Source organism: Temnothorax americanus, unplaced genomic scaffold (genome assembly GCF_048541705.1).
Source record: "Temnothorax americanus isolate GAGA-0224 unplaced genomic scaffold, ASM4854170v1 Scaffold58, whole genome shotgun sequence".
Taxonomy (NCBI): domain Eukaryota; kingdom Metazoa; phylum Arthropoda; class Insecta; order Hymenoptera; family Formicidae; genus Temnothorax; species Temnothorax americanus.
Genome location: NW_027509730.1, coordinates 729,582 through 750,545, shown reverse-complemented (window position 1 = coordinate 750,545; position 20,964 = coordinate 729,582). Strand labels below are relative to the sequence as shown.

At 40.2% G+C, this 20,964-nt stretch overlaps 1 protein-coding gene across 2 annotated transcripts in view; it reads right to left on the bottom strand.

Annotated features, from left to right (window-relative positions):
• LOC143904777 (protein Wnt-6) overlaps positions 1–20,964 on the bottom strand; it is a 102,792-nt gene that overhangs the window by 7,801 nt on the left and 74,027 nt on the right. For both annotated transcript variants that reach the window (XM_077419702.1, XM_077419701.1), the window contains exon 2: positions 13,171–13,391. In XM_077419702.1, coding sequence (XP_077275828.1) covers positions 13,171–13,369 — 199 coding nt within the window. In that variant the 5' untranslated portion in view covers positions 13,370–13,391. The remainder of the gene's footprint in view (positions 1–13,170; positions 13,392–20,964) is intronic.

The window sequence follows — 20,964 nt, the reverse complement described above, 5'->3', positions numbered from 1 at the left end:
CGAGCGACAATCCATCTGAGTATTTTGATGGTCGCTTCAGTGCCCGGGGAATGCCTGAGGTGCAGAGGAACCGGCGGATAATATAAATCACTTCGAATCAATTAGACACGTGGGACCGCGAGCCGATGATCTCGCGGTGCCGTGCCGCCAGCTGCACCTGTGGGCCCTTCGTCTCGGGTCGCCTGGACAGTTCAGCCAATTATCAGCATTCCGGGGCATTATCCTTAGAGCGGGACTTACGCCGTGTTTAATTGCAAGTGGTCGTCTTCCTTTTTTCTCAGCCCTTCTCGCGTCTTCTCTCCTCAGCTCCCCCTCGCAATATTCTCTTCTTCTCCCGTCCTCGTCATTCCGGATGAAGGAATAACTCAGCCGGCAATAAAATGCATCAACCGCGTGGCGGATCGTTTCCGAATCCGAAAAATATTCTTCCGCGAGTTTTCGTCGCTTTCTTAAGACGTACAGTCATCCCGAGCTCACTCGTATCAAGTTCCGTAAAAATAATAACACGATCAACGTCATAAAGTAATAATAGACGTAGGTCAAATACGCAATTTCGGAATATAATTGTTATACTATATTAGTATAATATTTTGATGTTTTGTTTAATCAAAGAAAATTAAATGCTAGAAGTTTAATATAATATTTAGATTTGAAACACAAAATTAATTATCAATCAAAGACAAAGGAGCATCGAGCCGTAACAAAGTGTTGGTGTTCATATATTCTATACTTAAGTAAAGAATTAACAAATTGTAATGTACGTACATATACATATATTCCAACTTAATAGACTTGCGCGCCGCAAATTTGTCGGACTTGAAACACAGCTATCTCGGAACATTAATACCCTGCCCTACCCGGAATTAAATCTACACGATTTAATTGTTTAAAAAACGAAAAGAATTTATTACGAAAAATATTACCTCAGCCCAGGATTTGAACCTGGAACCTCCCTCATTCCGTGAAGGGCGTCGTACCAATTCGACTACCGAGGCATGTGCGGTAAAATTAATTTATGTTTCGCTTTTTATTCACGACGCGTTACACCGCTGCAATGATATATGAACATCGTCTCTCGAATATTGGCTTCAACGAACAAGTGGAACGTGCGAGTATCGGAGAAAGAGCATTCGCGCAAGATTGTCGGCATGCACTTTCCAGTTTTATGAACCTCCCGTAATGCTAATAATGTCGGGCATACCCCGAACCCTTTAATGGAGGATTAAGGCGGCGTATATATACCGGAGCCCCGTTTATGGGTAAAAAGAGATTGCACCGCCTGTCTCGCGGCGATTACACAAATTGCATCAGCGTCGCCACATGACGTATGCATAAATATATGCGGTGCATCAGCGTTCGGCGTTCTTTCAATGTTGCTGCATCGCGAGCGTGGAATGTCGCGAGAATGAACGTTCCATATTTGCCGCGGACGTATACACGTCGTTCCGTCGAAACGATTGTAATACATTTTCTCGTCAATTATGTAACGTCGATCGTGTAATATGTCCTCGTATTATGCATCGCTCGTGTCTTTTTATGCTTGCTATGTATGATTTCAATGTGCGTAGTAAGTTAATGAATCTAGAAGAGCGATAACGCTAATAGTAACAATAATGTCTAAATAGCATGCGATATTAAATATAAGCGACTATCAAAATTCTAACTATAGGAGAACTTGGGGGCTGCAGAACGCAGATATGAACTATATATTAACAGATTGTAGAGGGGATTCCCCGAGTGTATACCTAAGCTCCCAAGTTCTTCTTGTGTGTGTATATAAGATGAATTATTTGACAACAAAACATGTTGCATAATTAAACGATTTCTCTTTCTTTTGGAGTTATCTTTTTCTCACACGATCTACGATCGAGCATGGCAATCCCCTGCGAAGAAATCTAGAAAAACTAATCATATTTGAAACAGATAATTTGCCGACTTTGTAATCAACTTTTCTATAGAAAGATAATCAAATATATTATTTTATAATGTCATATTTCATAAATATGTATCAGATCTTACTACTGACGCTAGTAAGATCTGTTACGTATTTATAAAATATGCAAAAATGTGCGAAAGTAATTATATATGCGGCCGAGCATTTTTGTATAGAGTTAACAAATCCCTCGTAAATCTCGTGGTGATTAATCGATCGATCGGGTTATGCAAGCAATTTGCGGCGATGCGTCGGGCCGCCGCCATTGTAGAAATTACGTCGCCGCTGTGCTCGATCGACGCACGTAGATGCTATCGATCGTTCTTAACGGGGTGATTTGTTTAGCCGTGAGACGATCTATCGGGCCGAATGCACTGATTCATGCGCAGTAGATATAGTAGTACTTAGTATTGATCTTCGTTTATATGTCTTTGCCTTTCTTACTTATACGATACTACAATTTGTCCTTATAACACATTTATCGCAATTTTTCACTTTCATTACTTTTTTATCACATGTACGATATGCCTCGAAATAAAGAAGTTTAAAAAATATCTTAAAAACAAGTTGCTAAAGTTATTAAAATATTTGCAACTGTTAGAAATATTATACCTTGCACAATACATTTATTTGGTTGTCTAAATATAAACACGTTAAAAAGCCATTAATCAGAATAAAGAAAAAACATATGTTATAATTAATATTAATATATAAAATGCTCTTATTTATGATACGCGTACCCCTAGAATAGTTTAAATACTATATTTCCTGTATGTGCGCATCATTTTCGTACCGCCTGATATCGTAAAAATACGATGTACCAAAGGGCAACGCAGAAGAAGAAGAAGAAAAAGGAAGGGGAGGCAAAGGAAGGGAAGGAACTAACATTAGACGCGCAGGACGAACACGGGAAAGGCAAGGGTAGACGACGTTAAAGCAGCAGGGCGAAGCAGGTTAAAGCGAAAAGAGCAGCGCGAACGACGATAAATCTCGACGGGCATCCGTAAATAAAGTGGAGAATATTCAATGAGAGAAGAAGATAGCGCGCGCGTAGGGCCGCGAGGCGAGTGCATTTGCAGCCGGGGAGGAGGACGGGAGGAGGATGGAGGAGCGCGCGCACGAGATCGGCTCGCTCTGCTCTCGCGCGCGAGTATACCAGATCTCTTCGCCTGGGCCCGCTCTCCTCTCGACTCTCCGAGGGCGTACCGGGGAAGAGAGAAAATCTTTCCAATAAATACCGCGTGGAACGTATACGCATGAATGCCGGCAAAAATCGCCGAATGACCAATTGCGGCGGGAGCTTCTCAGGCACGCTCGCCTTTTCCCCGAGATTCCAGCGAATTTTTGAGAGCTGCCGCGCCATATCACCGCTGGATTCTTCGCTCTTGCAGGAATTTCTCTCTCTCTCTCTCTCTTTCTCTCGCACCCGCCGTTCTCGTCAAGCGTTCTAAAAGTTGCATTCGCCGTGGTGCACCGAACGCGCCTCATCGTCGCACGAGATATCGCGGTAATTACGAGAGACCGGGGGTAAATCGAGGGAAACGACGACGCTCGGCCGTGCTATCATTTCATCTATCATCTCCCGCGGCTCCCCTAACGCGTAGCGAGAACGGTACTATCCGAATCATACGCCGTTCGCACACATATTTTTATCGGTTATAAAGTTTAATAGTTTAATTTGCTTTTTGCATATTTATATTGGCAAATTTGATATCATAAACTATTTGTTTTATTCTTTACTTTTAAAGAATTGTCTTGTAAAGAGCCAAGGAAAATTTCCGACTAAATTACAATTAAGCTTCAATTTGGTGCGTCATATGGATATTCGATAAAAAATATGAAGGTTTGCATATATATCATGTCTCTCTCAGACGTGATTTATGAATATAACGCGCGCATGAAAGAATGTGCGAGGAGGAAGGAACATTTACCCGCCGTTCCGTCCGCGTCGGTAAAACCCGCGTAGGAATGCACCGAAGTTTGACAAAAACCCATAAGATACGACGAATAAGGATGGCAATATAAAGACGACAACCGCGCGCGCTGGTGAGTTCTCCTTCCTCGGTTCACCCGTTCTTCTCCCGATGCCATGGAATCGACGAAGCATTCAAATGTCAGGCCGACGAAGTCTAACGGAGTAACAGATCTGTCCTGGTCCCGCGGCGCACTTTTTTTTCGTCGGTTCTCTTCTGTCCCGCTCTACCTCCGCCTCCCACACCTCCCTCCCGCGCACCGTCCGACGCGATGGAAGTTAAACGTATCGGAGATACAATAAACGACATAAACGTACGGGACACTAAACTGTTTGCTGTTGTCAATCCTTTGTAGAGAGGACACCGACCCGGGCGTTCTCGCGGTGCAGCGAGCCCATTGCTCTTTCAGGTACACATCAGTTCTTATTATAAAGAGTTACCTACTCGCGAAAAAATTTATTAAATTTACTCGTCTTCGTCCATAATTGTAGTTAACGAGATAAGAAATTTGCGCGATTGTGAATATTAAATAAATGCAATTAATTCAATACAATTATATCATTATTTTCATAAATATGGGTTCAATCAATTTTGACATATAAATGTCAATTAAATTAATTTCAACCAGTAGAGATAAATTGCACTGCGAAAAATATGTTAATTGATGGTGCTACTTTTTATGCGTATATACGCACGCAGCCTCGTGTATTTCGTTCCATTTATATAGTTTTGTTCGCCGCGAGTGCATATACACGGTTCACGTGCGGTTAACATCGGAGCTAATAGTGTTAATAAAATGACGCACAGGTTTTCGTCCTCTCGCTGAGGCAGCAAAGGAAGCGAAAAGAAGTTCGACGCTCCTTTTCTCACTTTTTGTATTTATTTCTCTAGGGATATACCGCGATATGATGCCCGTGGGGATCGGTCGCATGGAGGAATCTCTTTAGTTATGGATAATTTCCTTCCTACCGGTTTCTACGACCGCTGGAAGCGAGAAAAATCGAGGCTTTTCCTTCGCCTTCGTACGACACGCTTCCCCAATGATCGACGGCTCATGCAGGTTGCGCCATTGTTGCCTCTTGTCACGAGAGTGCCACTGCTACTGTGCCTCATGAATGATTCATGCGGACCCCACTCGCTCCAGGCCTGCATCCGGTGCGCTAATAATATTTCGTGTGTATATCTTTGGAAATATTGTGCGAAAGCCGGAGGCAAGGAAACCCCCCCATAGCGACATATTCTTGAGAAGTGGCACCGCGGGTGATGGTTATACTGTGAGGCAAAGTGCTCTCGACGGTTGCAGCTTGCAGTCACGTCGATTGCTTTTGCTTCGCTGACCTTGCTCGGGGTGGAGATGGCAAGGTCAGTGCACTGTCCGAACGTGGAACGTGACTACGGCGCACGTTCCTTAAAACGGAATGTCTATTTCCAAATTCCGGTGTAACTGTTGCGAGATCATTTACATTCGAATCAGAAACAATACGAACAAGACGCATGAAATTTCTTATTTGGCAGACAAGATCTGTTATTTAAAATTTCACAATATTTCGAAAAAAATTAGTTTTACAATACTCGATATTTTATTGTTAGTATTTTGATATTAATTAAAAATCAAAAATTATTTTTGTTCTATGTTTGTTAAAATTTCAATATCTTCATTGCGCAAAGAATTATTTCAAAGTTAAAATTTTTTGCTTATATATTTTTTAAACATATTTCCTGACTTTTTTTATCGTAAAAAAAATCATTAAAAAACTGCCAAAACTTTTTCACTATAAAACTTTATCAAACATTTTTCTCAATTCTCGAAAATAAATTTTATGGATCTTGTACATATTTAAATGCGCTTAACCCTTTATTGGCAATGACCGTCAAGCACCGCGTACCGCGGTGAACGAGGAAAGATCCACCAGGCATCGGCACAAAACGAACTCGCGAAGCCCGAACGACGCAAAGGACAAATATCTTTTAAAGGTCTTTTAGTAGATATTTGACACGTACGCGTGACGTTATTTAATTTCCGTACGTGCGAGGTGGGAAACGGGAGAGACGCGAAAGCGGGCGAGCCGGGAATCCTATACGGAGCGCATTAGTTAGCGCCGCATTCGCGAGGCGACGAAACACTTAGCGCTACACCGCTAAATCCGTTTCAGTCCCTCTGATTATCGCTGCTTCGTGTTCGCGTGAATTTCAACGCGCGGTCTTAACCCATTTAAGGGACAAGTCAGAGCTACGGGTTATTGTAAAAACGCCCAACAATATTCGCGCAGGTACATTAATCATTTCAATCAATCATCAACGGGAAGCTTAATCAAACGCGTGAAATATTACTCGAAAAAAATCATTCAATTAATAAATTTAATAAAAATTAGTGTTCACAATGTTAAAAAAAAAACATCATATTCGTAAAACTCGGCATTGAATTCCCCAAATTTGATATTTCACGCCCTCGCCGTTCCCTCGTGCTTCACACATTTCTGTGTTCTATAAGGAGTCATCCGGGGATCGTAAAATAGGATGAACCGAAGATTTTACGAGCGATATTAGCGGGATCGCCGGCGCCCTCACTGCCGAATAATTAGTCCCCGATTTAGTAGGGATTCCACTAAACTTGCTGCCCCTCTATCTTATTAGGGACAGCCCAAGCCACAACCCTGTTGAAAACGAGTCGAGAAGCGTATCTGTCAGGACCACCTTCGTGGAGAAGCTGCGGTAACACTTTTTATTACGCGTAAACTGTCCTTTTTATTTTCATCAAGTGTACTATCAAGGAGTCCTCCCATCTGTTCCTATATACTCCTCTCTTCTCTCCGTTCTTTCAATAACTTGTACTCATTAATAATTTACGATGCCACTAAAATTATTATGCATGTATTACAATAATTTATGATGACATATAAGTATTGCATCCCAATAGCAAAAATAAATAACGTGCAAAATCATTTTCCAAGTAAACGATTTTCATCACGAGAACCGTAATCTCTCCTGGGAAGGAGTTTCAATTTGCAGAAATATAAACGATCTTGCGATGGTCACTCTTATGGAAGAAAAGTATCGCGAACACGCAAAGGCACGCGAACTCGAGTTTATTAATGTCTCAAGGTGAGCATCCTCGTTAGAGAGTTGAGAAACCGCGAAGAGAAAAGAGACGTCTCTCTAAAGTAATCCCAAAATAGCAAAACGCCATCAATCTGCAATCGTGTAAAATTGGTAAGACAAAGTCGCCACGAGAGCGATCGATTAACGGGAAATCTAATTGTAACGATGAATCAACGTGATGCGACCTACTGTGATATATCTCCATCTTCGGATCCGAGATTTATAATGTGGCTGCGAGAAAATTCTTCTTTCGGAGAAAGTCACAGCGTGGGCCGTCAACCTCGAGCTTCTTCTCAATGAAAGAATAAAATCATTACGTTGTGACTCCGGACATCCCTCTTCCCCTCCCACTCACTCCGCGTTCAGAGAGAAAAGAAGAGGCGACAGAGAAGACAATTTGTTGATTCGAAGAGGCGACCACTTAGACGTCCGTTTTCTTCGTCACTCCGTGAATTCCGTGGAATCCCGGGATGAATGAAGAAAACCACTCTCTTAATTTGGTCGAAGCCCATCGATTCAACGATCGTACCTGCCAGAGGGGAGGGGGAGAGAGCGGGAGAAGCCCATCTCTGCGCGCGGGGCAGCACAATAAATTCCTACCCCTCCTCCGCTTCCCTTTTACCCCAGAGGTAGCTCTTTCTACGGGTTTTTGACGCCCGTGTTCGTCTTATCGCGACACGCGGCACCCCTCAATTAAGAGGTGCTGCTCGTCCACGAATGTTATACCAGGCTTCGGGGGCCCCCGGGGTCCCCGAGACCACACGCAGCAGGAGCTACCTGCTGGGCCTAAGCTATCGGCCGGATCGCGCCCATAAAAATTAAAAGTCGCCAGATAAATAAACGTCAATCGGGAATTAAGATAGGCGCCGCCGGTAGCGTGGATCCTCCATGCGCTTTTTCCCTCCCCCTAACCCACCCGTTAGGAATTTTTCCCCAGAGACGACGCATCCGGGAGTGGACGATAGATAAGCGACATCGACCACTGATGTATCATCGGTCGAATGTTCGGCTTGGAAAAAAACCTGCAGGCATCTCTCTCTGCGAGAGTGAATCGTTACTAAACTTTATTGAATGATCATACTTGATCTTGACTACGTGACGTAATCGGACAATTTCATCACGTTTTGGAGCAACGTTCTTCAAGTGAAATAATTCCTTATGTCATACGAAAAAATCCTACATTTATAGACAAAGACTCTGTTTCGAGATTTATAATTTAATAAAGATTATAAAATACAAATGGAAAATATGTCTGTGCTATATGTTACCACTTACATTACTGCTTTTATAATGCTTATTTTATTTTTAAAACGCTTCTGCTATTTATTTCTCATTATTTTTGCTTGTTATTTCACTGTGCAAACAAAAAATAAAAAAACCAACTGAAAACCATCAGAGCTTTCACGATATTATTTCGTCTTTTGTTATTAAAAGAGGAAACGTATTTATTTCTTCTTTTCCTATACAATTATCTTTTCTAAACTTCCGAATGGAGAAGAATAGTTCGAACAGCAGGATTCGGTAGCCACGTGTTCCTTAAAATCTTTCTAGTCAAGACGGGTGGCCTAGAAAGTCGTATATTTCTCCCGCCTAGATTCCTAACCGCGATCTGTCTTCAGCTTGTAACAGATAATAGTCTCAGCGTATATCAATAGACCCTACTTACGATGTCTTGCAAAATCATAGATTTCCAACAAATAAGATTTTACGTTAAAGATTAAAAATAACAGATTAATATTAAGTTTACTTCTTTTTTTATGACAATATGCAATTAACGGATTTGTTTAAAGTACGTTTTAAAGTACACATTGATCGGTTTGTACATATTTGAGACGAGAAGAACTTAAAGCACCAAATTTTTTTTATCTAACAAATAAGAATATAATCCTTTGCAAAAATCAGACAAATTTTGATTTTTAACTAAACAATCAAATGAGGAAATAACGATAAAAAGCAAATAATTACGATAATGTAATGTATAACAGTAATTTAATGACAACAATGTAGTATATTAAACGTTATATTTTCTAATAACGATAATTCAATAACAGTTTACGGTAATGCGGAAGTAGGAATACATAGAGTTGCTAAAAAACGGTCCAATAAAAACGGTATAACGGTACAACATGGGACTTCCTAAGGGCGAGCTGTCCGCGAACGGAGTCACAGATAAATGACGACGGTGAGAATTGTCACCCGGAACGACCGGTTAACACATTGCCGCCCCTGTCATCGATCCGCACCATCCAATAATGGATTCTGTAGCCGAGATTTATGTAGCCCGCTGTCCAACCTTTTCTCGAGGCCCACCACTTTTGGGCCTCGTAATTTTTGACTCCGCTGAATGCTTCGCTACACAAAGCGATTTTTATTCGACAAACTGATTTGTCGCCTGCCTTTCTTATTTTTATGGTCAATTTATTATCATTATTTATATTTATTTTATATTTATTATCAATTATATATATATATATTAATTATTATTATTATTTATTATTTTGTATATAAATGTATTTATCTATATATAAATACTATAAGCATTTTTTTCTTTTTGACTCGTTCTTATATTGACTTCTCATTTTAATAATCCATAACTACCATTAACGTATAATATAAAATAAGCGTCACAAAATAATAATTTAACAGATACGAGGATGCGTGGAATATATGTACATGGAATGAAAAACTCACCGTGGAAACAACAAATTCTTTACAACGCAACATCATGAACCTTACAATTACCTGATGAAGCATATAATCGGGCCTTGTCGTATTTTATGAAGCAATACCATCTTTTTGAAGTGAGGCAAGGTCATATGTGTCAGGTGGAACGCAAATTAATTCTCTGCAGTAGGGCTGCATAAGTTTCAAGCCGTGAACTAGTTTGCAGTGACGTTCTTAATCAAACCACGGAAATTAAAGCCACTTTGTTATAACAAAGAAAGATATCAGGTACACACAAATCCAGAAATTTATAGATGTTTCTCTCATGCTCAGAAAAATAATTACAACTAAATTTTTATCCGATTTAGAAACGATCGTTTCTGAATAAAATTATATGTACTACGAGAAATAAAACTAAGTTAATAATAATAAACAATCTCGAAAGAACATAAAGTCATCATAAAATCTTGCATTAAGTAGAACTGAATATCGAATAATTAATTATCTTCACTTTATGTTTTCACATTCACATGATGGCAATCATTTATTGCGGTGTTATGTAATATTCTGCATAACAATCTTTTTTATATAACACGTATCTTTATGCGATATTTTTAGCGATAAGAACTACATCTGAATACTGCGGGGCGTTCGGATTTACGAAATATTCAAAAATAAATAGAAGCATTTATTTTAGCGTCAGCCGGGCGTGACGCTAATTCGCTTAATTAAACTATCGCTTTATTTATTCGGGCCGACAGGCTGTCTCGTTAATAATATACTATCTCCCGCATCTCACGAGTGAATGCCGATCGTCAGGCATCCCCGGCGGTGTCGTGCTTAATTCGATCATTGATCGCCAGGCATGAATTCCACACGCGTCCGCATTTAGCGTCTTACTTGAGAGAGAGAGAGAGAGAGAGAGAGAGAGCCCCCGACGATCCTGCATCAAATCACGATCGATAGGATTGACGGCAATCTCTAGATCACGAGAGAGAGAGAAAGAGGGGCAGAGAAAAGGAGAAGGCGAAAGCGGGAAACAAAATCGAAGGACTGGCCGCGGGCCGTTGGCAGTGAGGCTTTAATTAAGGGAACATATTGCCACTAATATCCGACGGACAGTGTCAATCTGTCAAGCTACCATAAGACACCGATCTGATAGCGGGCTCTAGAAACCAGCACAGACTATTGGACACGCTGTCTTCGATTTGGTTGTCGTGGCCAATCATCCGAAATTAATATATCGGACGGCTAACGAACGAGCGAACCACGCGGACAGTTTCATCTTTCGTCGGATGCTTTTCGGGCTCAAATTTACCGCGTGGAGAAAGAATTTGATTATGTGTGAGAGCCGATCGATCGATCGTCAACGGCACGATCGTGATCGAGAAGAAATTCGCACTTGTCTACCGATTCTCACAGTTCACGATAAACGCATCTATTGCGTGCTTACGCAAGACCGATGAAAACGATGTGCTTTGGTGGAAGTACACATTATCTCGATAAAATAAAATATAAAATCAGTAGAGTTTTACTGGTATTTTCTTGCGCTAAATTTATGAAAGGTATATTAAAAAAAATAAATACTTCTTAAATTCGAAATTAAAAAATAATACTTTTCTATAAAAAATATAATGACATACGATACTTTTCTGTGAAAAATACTACAGTATATCTTTATCAAAGCAAAAAGATATTTGAAAAATAATCAATAAAAAATACAAAAATAAAATCTTTCCTAATATTTTGAAAAAATTACAGTATATAAAATTACTAATAAATCAATGTCATACAATATGATTGAAAACAGAAATAATTTGTTTTGAGAACAAGTATAATATATAGTTCTTCGTTTATTATACCTATTTTTATTTTAAAATATTCTATTAGAAATTATTTTTATTTAGAAAAATTCCTATAAAATTTTGGAATCTTATAAAATATATCACAAAGCGCTATATTAAGGACACACATAACATTCGACCAAGTTCTTTAAAACTTCTCTTTTTGTCACGGTCGTACACTAATCATCTCAGGTTTTTGGCGTAAATTGCTGATGAAGAAACAAGGAAGTCATAAAGAATCAATTTTTTAACGGATAATAATGACACAAACGCGTGTATGACATGAACGGTCTATAATAACGATTCATGGAACTTCAATTTCTCAACATTCCGACCGGCTAAGTACCCTTGTTGGCATTATCATTATTATCATATTACTACACGCTACTATTTGCTGTGACACCTTGCAGTTTGATTTCATAGTCGTATACGTGTCGAAACGGTCCCAACATTAAAGAGAGTAGTCATTATCTTTTTTCTAACTACCCCGAAGCGCTTTTTCTAGGATCTCCCATTAAGGCTAATTTAAAAATAATTACCACTCATTATAATTACAACTCGAAAAAAGTCATACGGTCTTAAACAGTAAGGCACAAAGGAAAACCATGCCCTCTCCAAGTTGTACAATAAAATAAAATTATATTGTGAAATGTTATAATAAGAAATATATATGTTATACGAATAAAAAATACCAACACATTTCTCTCTTTTTTTATATATCTTTAAAAATAAATCTAACTTAAACTGCATTTTTTTATAGATCTATTTTTGTTCCAATAAACTCTATGTAAATATAATTTAAAACTACGTAGTGTAAAAGTGTAAAAGAATATAAAAAAATGATATTTAATAATATGATATCATGTTTCATTGAAAATAATAGTCGATTATCCTAAACATGAAAATACGAGGGCTATTGTTGTGCATTGTGTTTTACGATCATTAATAGACTCGTATCGGTATAGAGTGGTCAACGTCATGCTCCACACGCGGAAAGGGGCCCCTTAAAAAGGCCCCGCACGTAGAAAGGTCCTTAAAGGTCCTAAAGGGGTAGCCCATTCTGGAGGTGTGCCGATCGGGCACCGGCATTTAATCGTAACGAATCGCCCTCGGGCCCCTGTAGGGGAGTGTGTAATCGACATCCGGTTCGCCTAATGTCGAACGAGTATAGCGCCCTGTAATCTGCCGCTAGCGTGTGCATTGTCGTGGGCTTGGGCCCCCTTCTCGCTTCTGAAAGGGGCACCGTAGGACCGGAGATCCCTTTTTCGGTGCGAGAGGACGGGGCCCCGGAATAACGTTTGCTCGACCTTGCGCCCATGAATCCGGTCGCGAATAATGCGACCGGATTCACGAATTTACGGGATCGAGTGTCCGACGCCGACGTGCGCAAAAGGCCGCGGCGAGTTCGGATCTTTAAATATATGTCCTTCGCGCGCGCGCGTTTATTATAAAATATAAAGAAATTAATTTTTTCACAATTTAAATTCATTTAAATATTGAAAAAAAAGCTATTAAAGATATATGTAATCTCTATTATGTTAAATATACGTATCAATGGAAACTAAAAATAATAAAAATTATTCAATCCCGATCGCCAACGACGCCAACTATCTCTGAAATTAATTGTCGTCGATTTGTGCATCTCGATGAAGCTTACCGCGGAGCAGAATCTTCTTGAGAGACCTCCTGACAGTCGTGCAGTTCCACCTTCGATTTCGGAATTGGTACTGACATTCCCTAGTGCCTACTTGAACACCCTTCGCGATTTCTTTCAGCAGAGACGGCTCCTTACGACAAATGTCGGCTAGCTTCCCCTTCAGCCGTCTTGTTTTCTTGCAGACAAGCATCGGATCCATCACCAGCTGGCTTCCTACAGTCCTGTAGAATCAAAAATTAAAATACGTGGTTAAATATATTACATGTATGATATTAAATATATCCATCTCAATATAGCTTTGTTAACTAAGAATTACCAATAAAATAAGGTCGTTATAAATATATAAGTAGGGGAGACCGGGGCTAAAACGTCTACGGGGTAAATCCGTCTAATCAAATATCTCGGAACCTGTATATTGTGCGAACTCGCTATTAACATTAGGGGTATTCAAATAAGTTAAAGTTTAACGATTTGACAGGTTATGTCGGGTTAAAGTCGAGTAAAAAGTTAATTAATTAACTTTGGGCGCGCTACGCTTTAAGGTTATGCAAAATACATAAGTGACTCATTAACCAATCACATTAATCTTTGGGTTAAGAGTGTAAAAATTAACTTTTTACCCGATTTCCCTTACAGAAATTTAATACCGTAAGTGATTATTTGGCTAGTGATTAATTACTTATTTCGAGTATTAAAAGTACTGTTTTTAATGATGTTAATACTCAAAATAAGTAATTAATTACTATAGCCAAATAATCACTTACAGTATTGAATTTCTATAAGCAGGGTTTAACGTTTAACCCGACATAACCTGTCAAACCGTTAAACTCTAACTTATTTGAATACCCCTATTGTAAACGCTGCTTATGGTACCCATGTGACCAACGGAGTTTCGGCAGATTACCTGCCGTGTTATGAGTTTTACGAGGGCAAACATGTTTTCGTGAAAAGTGGTGAAAAGTGAAATTTTCTGCGCGTAGAAATTTTGTAATATCTGCAATAATATTTGCTCTCCAAATCTCGAGGTACGTGATTATAAATGCATGCTGATTATAAAGAGTAATGCATGCTAAACACGAATCCAATGTAGGTGTCTAATATTTTATGGGCGATCAAACCTGAAACTGATTTATCCCGGGGAGTAGACGGTTTAACTCCGGCATTTTTGAGATTTCAATTTTTCCACCGTTGTCGTTTTTGCTCTAATATACCAGTTAAACAAATAAGCGACGTAGACAAAAATTTCTTATATAAATTTTGTAGCTAAAGGTTCACTCTTTACCGTAGTATACCACATTTAACTACAATTATTTATTTTGTTGTTAAAAATAGGCACAAAAAAGAACAGACGGTTTTAGCCCCGGTCTCCCCTACCTACATACATGCATTTTTTATGCATCTGTTCAAATTTGACATTTATTACGATAACGTTAGGTAAATGTTGACATAAATAAAGAGTTCAAATATATGCGATAATTCTTGAACGACATAGAAAATATAGTAATTTAAACGCGAGAAGTTTGCGGCGTCTAATTAATCTATCCGCGCTCAATACTCAAGGCAACGATATAATCACGCGAACCGCGAGAAACTCGGAGCGCAACGTCATTGCTCTCGAGAGGCACGACACGCGCTAGCTAGAGAGGAGAACGGTCAGAATAATTTACGGAAGCTACAAATCCCGCGGCCAAGTTGCCGGTTATTCAGCTACGCAATATCTTTCCGCGCGCGAGCGCGCACGAGTGCAATGTGGAAAAAGGAACGGTCTTCGCGTGAACGTGAGATTAAGCGGAAGCTCTCCTTTCTCCTGACGCTTATCCGTTCCTTCTAGAGCCCGCGTAGAATCTCGGTAGCTCGACGAGCACGACTGTTGTGTCTCGACCGCAGCTCCGATCCTCGCGATTAATCGCTCGTGTTTGGATCAGAATTTATTTCTCCTTAAGCACACCGTCGTGCCTCATAAATCAGTTGGGAGCTTCGCTATTTACAGAGAATTCGGATTTACCCCATTAGCATCGCCTGAACACGAGAGATTTGTCATTCTCAACGAATTTTTTTAATATCACCAATTTTTCGTGTTTTTCACGTAAATAATTAGATCGCGTTCTGTAACGAATTTATCGCACTGTTATATAATTCGTATACAGAGAACTTAACGCTTTTTTCCATGTTAATTTATCGCACTGTTATATAACAGTGCGGTAAGTTAACAAGGAAAAAACCGCTAAATTTCTGTATATACGTTTTATTCGATTGCGGCTGCTAAAGCGGCGGTGCTAGCTTGATACACGTAATTTACTAACGACGAGTGAATTATAGTAATTCAAGTAATTGTATTGACACCGTGCAATTGCGGTCGACACAACGTGAAATTATTATGCCAATGAAAGTTACTGTCTCCCGGTTTCTTCTCTTTTCCTCTTTCTTCTGTACTCCTGATGTATATTAAATATATCTGACTAATTCACAAGCAGTGGTACGTGGGACTTTAATTATAGTAGGACAAAATGATCAAATGATATGAAACGATGAGAAGTGACAAAAGAATAATAAGCTAGGATAGTGATTGTATTACGCGTAGAACTTCGTAAGAGACAGGAAAATGAGACTTGCGATACCGCGAGAATAACGACGGAAAAAAACCGTCAAAGAAGGCGAGGAAGAAGGATAAGTACATTGCGAATAGTAGGTACGACAGTCGAATCTGAGCACGCTAACGCCATTACGATAATTAAAGCTCCGACGCATTAAACTCGTGACGACGTAACCAATTCTACGAATAAAAGAGGAAAAAAAATATATAGAGAGAGAGAGAAAGAGAGAAGAAACGAATGTTATGGAGGGGGAAGAAGTGCGTTATAGAACGGAAAGAACGAGCGAGTACGTCGAGAGGGTGTAAAGAGGAAGGAGAGAGAAAGAGCGGAGAGGGGACAGCTTGATGATTGCACTGGGGGTAGAAAAAAAAAGAAGAAATAAAGCGAAATGGATTCTGAGCGGTGAACTACGAGCGGTGGGAACTACGAAGTCGAGGAGAACAACTCGGAGGCAGATGGGTTCCAGAAGAAGGACGAAGACAGAGATTGAGGACAAGGAGGAAGAAGCGCGCGGACCCGCGTGCGGAGGGCACGAAGGCGGAAAGGTAAAAAGAGAAACGGTTGGAAGCGCAGGAAGGGTTAGAGGGAGGGAAGAGGAAGAAATGGAGAAGAAGAAGAAGAAGAAGAAAGAGGGACAGTCCGGGCGACCTTCGTTACGAAACGTTAATTAAGATCATTAGTTCTGCGTCGGTAGGATGCCGGGGCGCGTACACGACGGCCTCTCGGGAATGCAACGACCTTAATGGCAATAATTCCGTTAAGGACGGTTGCTCGCGCGCCCGTTCCCAATGTGCTTCCTCGCCCGCCTTCCCCGCCCCCCTCCCTGCCTTTCTCCTCGCCCGCTTTTCGTTCTGCACGAACGGGAATAAGAAGCCGGAGGTAGATACGACATGGAGGAGTCGTGCACGAGAGTGACATCGTCATTTGGGCGAGGAGGATTCCACCTCGAGTGGCGACTATAACCGGGAATGACGACGATGACGACGAGAACGGAGATGATATACGCGAGATGATACGCGGGATACGAGAATTCACGAGAAATCGAGAATCGAGAAAGATCGAGGAATGATTTTGCGCGTAAGAGTGAAACAGAGAGATGGAAAGAGATATATGGGCGAGGTAGAGAAAGAAGAGGGGGGCGGAGAAAAGGAGAGCAGAGCGTCGTTCTCGTTGGAGCAAAATATGGCACATGTAACGTCTCGCGGGACGATCAGCAGGCCCGCACTGACAGAGTACAAGCTGCAGGAACTTCGATTCGTCGATATTCCTGTTAAGGACTTTAGTCCCGATAGAGTCTGACGGACGACAAGCGCCAAAGCTTTTTCAATCTGTTACGAGGGTTCTCCAGAGGAGACCGTATCCTGCCTTCGTAAACAATAACGTTCACATAAAACATATTGCATTATCGGATCAAGCAGGATGTTCTCAACAAAGAGTATCCCTCGATTCACCAAATATCACTACTAACACATGTCTTATTATATTTTTGTTAAAGTACCCTATATTTTCCTTCCATCGACAACCCTAAATCTTTATTATACGATCTCAAATGATTTTTTCCTGATCAATTCCCCCCCCTCCTCCTTATATCGATCGGAGAGAGAAAAGTTGGAAAACGTGATCTTACGCATGTTTCCTAGCTGTCTTAGATCACGACCAGCTGTCAGAGGCTGCGAAATTTTCCTAGAATTAACGCATGTACTATTTCTCGACTCGGCATATCAATCTACACTAAGAATGCAACTAAACCTAGGCGTAAGATAATAGACGAGCGACATAGATGTAGCGATTCCGAGAAGTTACAAGTGCGCGAAACTACGAGAAGTTAAACATTGTATTAAGCCGTGGTGCTATTGCGGTGGCGCAAAAGTCTTATGACGTGTGAATTTTATGGGAGAGTTGGAAATGGATATCTCCGTTGGTAGTAAACATTTATACACGCAGCTTTTATACACGGCTTATTCAAATAAATTTCCAGATCACCATGTTTTATGCAAATCCCGAAAAATGTGCTGCGCGTTTTATTTCTAGTTGTATAATATATACCTATATAGATAACTTCCTATCATAAATACGAGAAGTTAAATCTATGACTTATCGAAATAATATTCGCGTTCAGATATTTTACTACGCGCGGTCATAAACTACGTTACCGCGAATTTTATAGTCGCGCTATTACGATATACCAATTAATCACGAAATTTCTCCCGGAATAACAAACAATTTAATAATAGTATCCAACAAATTGAAAATTAAAACGTACAACAATCACGTTAAAATAACGTTCGGCGCGCACTTCGCTAATTTATCACGACGACGCAACGGCTCGGTCTATTCTCATTGCGTCTGTGATTCACATTGATGATAGCCTCCATCGGAAAAGCGTCACATATGCCGCGGATAGAGACGAAGGCAACCTTCTAACCGGAGGTTTATCCGACCTTTTGACTTCAAAGACCCGGTTTCCCAGTGGCCGCGCGCATCTCACCCCGTTAGTCAAATAAACGGACCGCAGAGGACCGCTGCGCGTCGATACTAAAAGTCCAATCCCCCGGAGGCGGATAATAAAGTTACGGCATTATTGCAAACACGTCGCGTTTGACGAGCGCCGTTTACGCTGAATGTTTTGCACCCGCGCCTCTATTAATATCGCTGGAAGGCGCGGAGTTAATGGGAATTGGAGTGGTCAGGCACTACGTTGCCATTCGTCTTCCGTCCTGCCGATCGCGCGATTTCGTAACTTTCCACGAACTAACATTTTCCAGTTTTATTCGCTTCACTCAAAAAATGATCCATGAAAAATAAGTTCAAAAAATTAAAACCAACAAGAGACATGAAATAAAAATAAAGCAACAGCTGTGTACGTTACATCCTTCAATTAGACGACAAATAAATCAATTTTAATATGTATATATATCTAATAATAAAATATAGCAATTAGATATTTCATTTTTTAATATCAGTGCACGGCACACACACACACACACACACACACACACACACACACACACACAAGTAGGTATAATATAATTATGAGGATACATTTCGCAACACACTGACGTAACACAACATTATAAAATAATGATCGCATTTTGCGTAAACATATCGCTGACTAATCTAGCGTTCCTTAAATTAACAAAATTCAACATATCGAATTTATATGCGTAACGAGCTTTAACAGTCCCGTCGCTCCGCTTGTACTCCTTTTCTTGCGAGGCAGAGCCCTCGCAAAAAGGCATCCCGAGATCCGCTACTAGACGAAAAAACGGGGGAAGACTCGGTTTAATCGACGACAATCGAGCCAGCGGAACGCTCAAGGGGGAGGTGGGGGGGAAGGGGATCCCGGCTAGAATCGTGGAGATCGGGCCCCACCTCGTGTACGCGGAGGCAAGAAAAGAACTCGAGGATGGACACGTCGTCGCGAACGAAAAGCGTGGAGAGGCCGGTTAGGGCGGTCGACTTATTTATTGCCTCATTAGACGCCCTCACTTTGCTCGAAGGCAGCTCCACGCTGTCTGCTCAGATAGACAGTGACGAGAGAGCAACGTTGCTGGCTTCTTTCGGCCGGTTTGGAGAACGAGCGACGAACGGAGAGACGGGGGGGGAGAAATAAAGGGGTTTCGCGAGAGAGAAAGAGAGAAACGTTTTCGTAGAGAGCATTGCAGATTGGAGGAAGAAGAGAGATCGCTTCAACGAGAGAATCCGCGAAAAGAAGCAAGAAAAGAGAGAAGAAGGAGAAAACGAGTTGATAGGCCCACCAGCGGATTCCTCGAATACTTTGCACAGTTCGAATGAAAGTATATGGAATAGGAAGAAGCTATATAAAGAAAATCGGAAATCTCGCGGCCAAGAACGTTATCATTGCCTCCGTTGATCTCACAGTATTTGAGGCAGGAGAAGAAACGAGAATTCTGTCGCGACTTTCTTCACTTAATTGTGATAGACTGTGTTATGCATATGGTAAATGAGTAAGTTTGAAGGAAGAATTTCTACTTGGAATCTCAAACAAGATTCGAGATAAGAATTATTTTTTCAACGCGGATTAACGCGAGAAAAAGTGGAGTACATTTTATCGCGAGTATCTTCGATAAGCATGTGAAAAAAACATGATTTCTGCATCCAAAACATGATGCAGAATAAAACTAATCATTTCACGTAGACGAAGAAGAGAACCAGTAGAGAGATAGCAATTTATGAAAGAATGGGGCGAGCGGAAGTAGAAAGTCACAACAACTCGTGGCTGTTAAATATGCGCGTTCAATCTAAATCATCCTCTTGTTGCTCGACGACGTGTAGCAGACAGCGGCGTTGGGCCATGCAGATGACGAAAAGGACCACGACGGAACGAAGCCACTCTATCACTGAGCTTACGTACATGTGCCAAAGTGGTTCCGAGCATGTGCTCATTTTGTACACTCGTTCCATTCCGTTCTCTCGATTTTAGTTCATTTTCTAACGCGATCTTATCGATGAAAAAATTCCCGGCAAAAAAATTGAACTTGAAGCGACAAGATGGCAAATATTCTTCTAAGTTTAATGTTTCCCCTTTACAAAATGAAGTTACGATATTTCCTGAACGTTTTGAAGAAAATTTAAGTCAAATTAGTAACAATTAAAGTAATTTAAATCGACCGTGACTGGCAATATATAGCGTCTTTTCGATATGAACATTGAAAAACTGCAGTGAGCCAACTTTTGGTTTGTCGGATTCACACAGCACTTTTTCGGATCAATCATCGAGACATTATTAATTTCGACCACAGTTTTTCAATGTTCATATCGAAAAGACGCTATATATTGCCAGTCACGGTCGATTTAAATTACTTTAATTGTTATTCTATATATACTGGCGAAAGAAATTTATTATTCTGTTTAAATTAGTAAATATGTATTTATAAAAAGTTTTCATTAAAATCGTATAATATTTATATTAAGCCTCTGTAAGCTTAAATTTATATTTTATAAAAATGAGTTTGTTTTTTACTTTTCTAAAATGATTTATTAAATCTATTATTTATCTATTTGCGTCATAAATTTCCCTTGTAAGTTATGTCACAAATTATGCAGTCTATCAAAAAAGACTATATAAATCTATGATAAGATAAGATTATTTCTTATATTTCTGCCTATGCAATTTAGTATATGTTATGTCTCTCAATTCCTCCCAAATTTATCTATACTATAAACGTTTATATTCGGA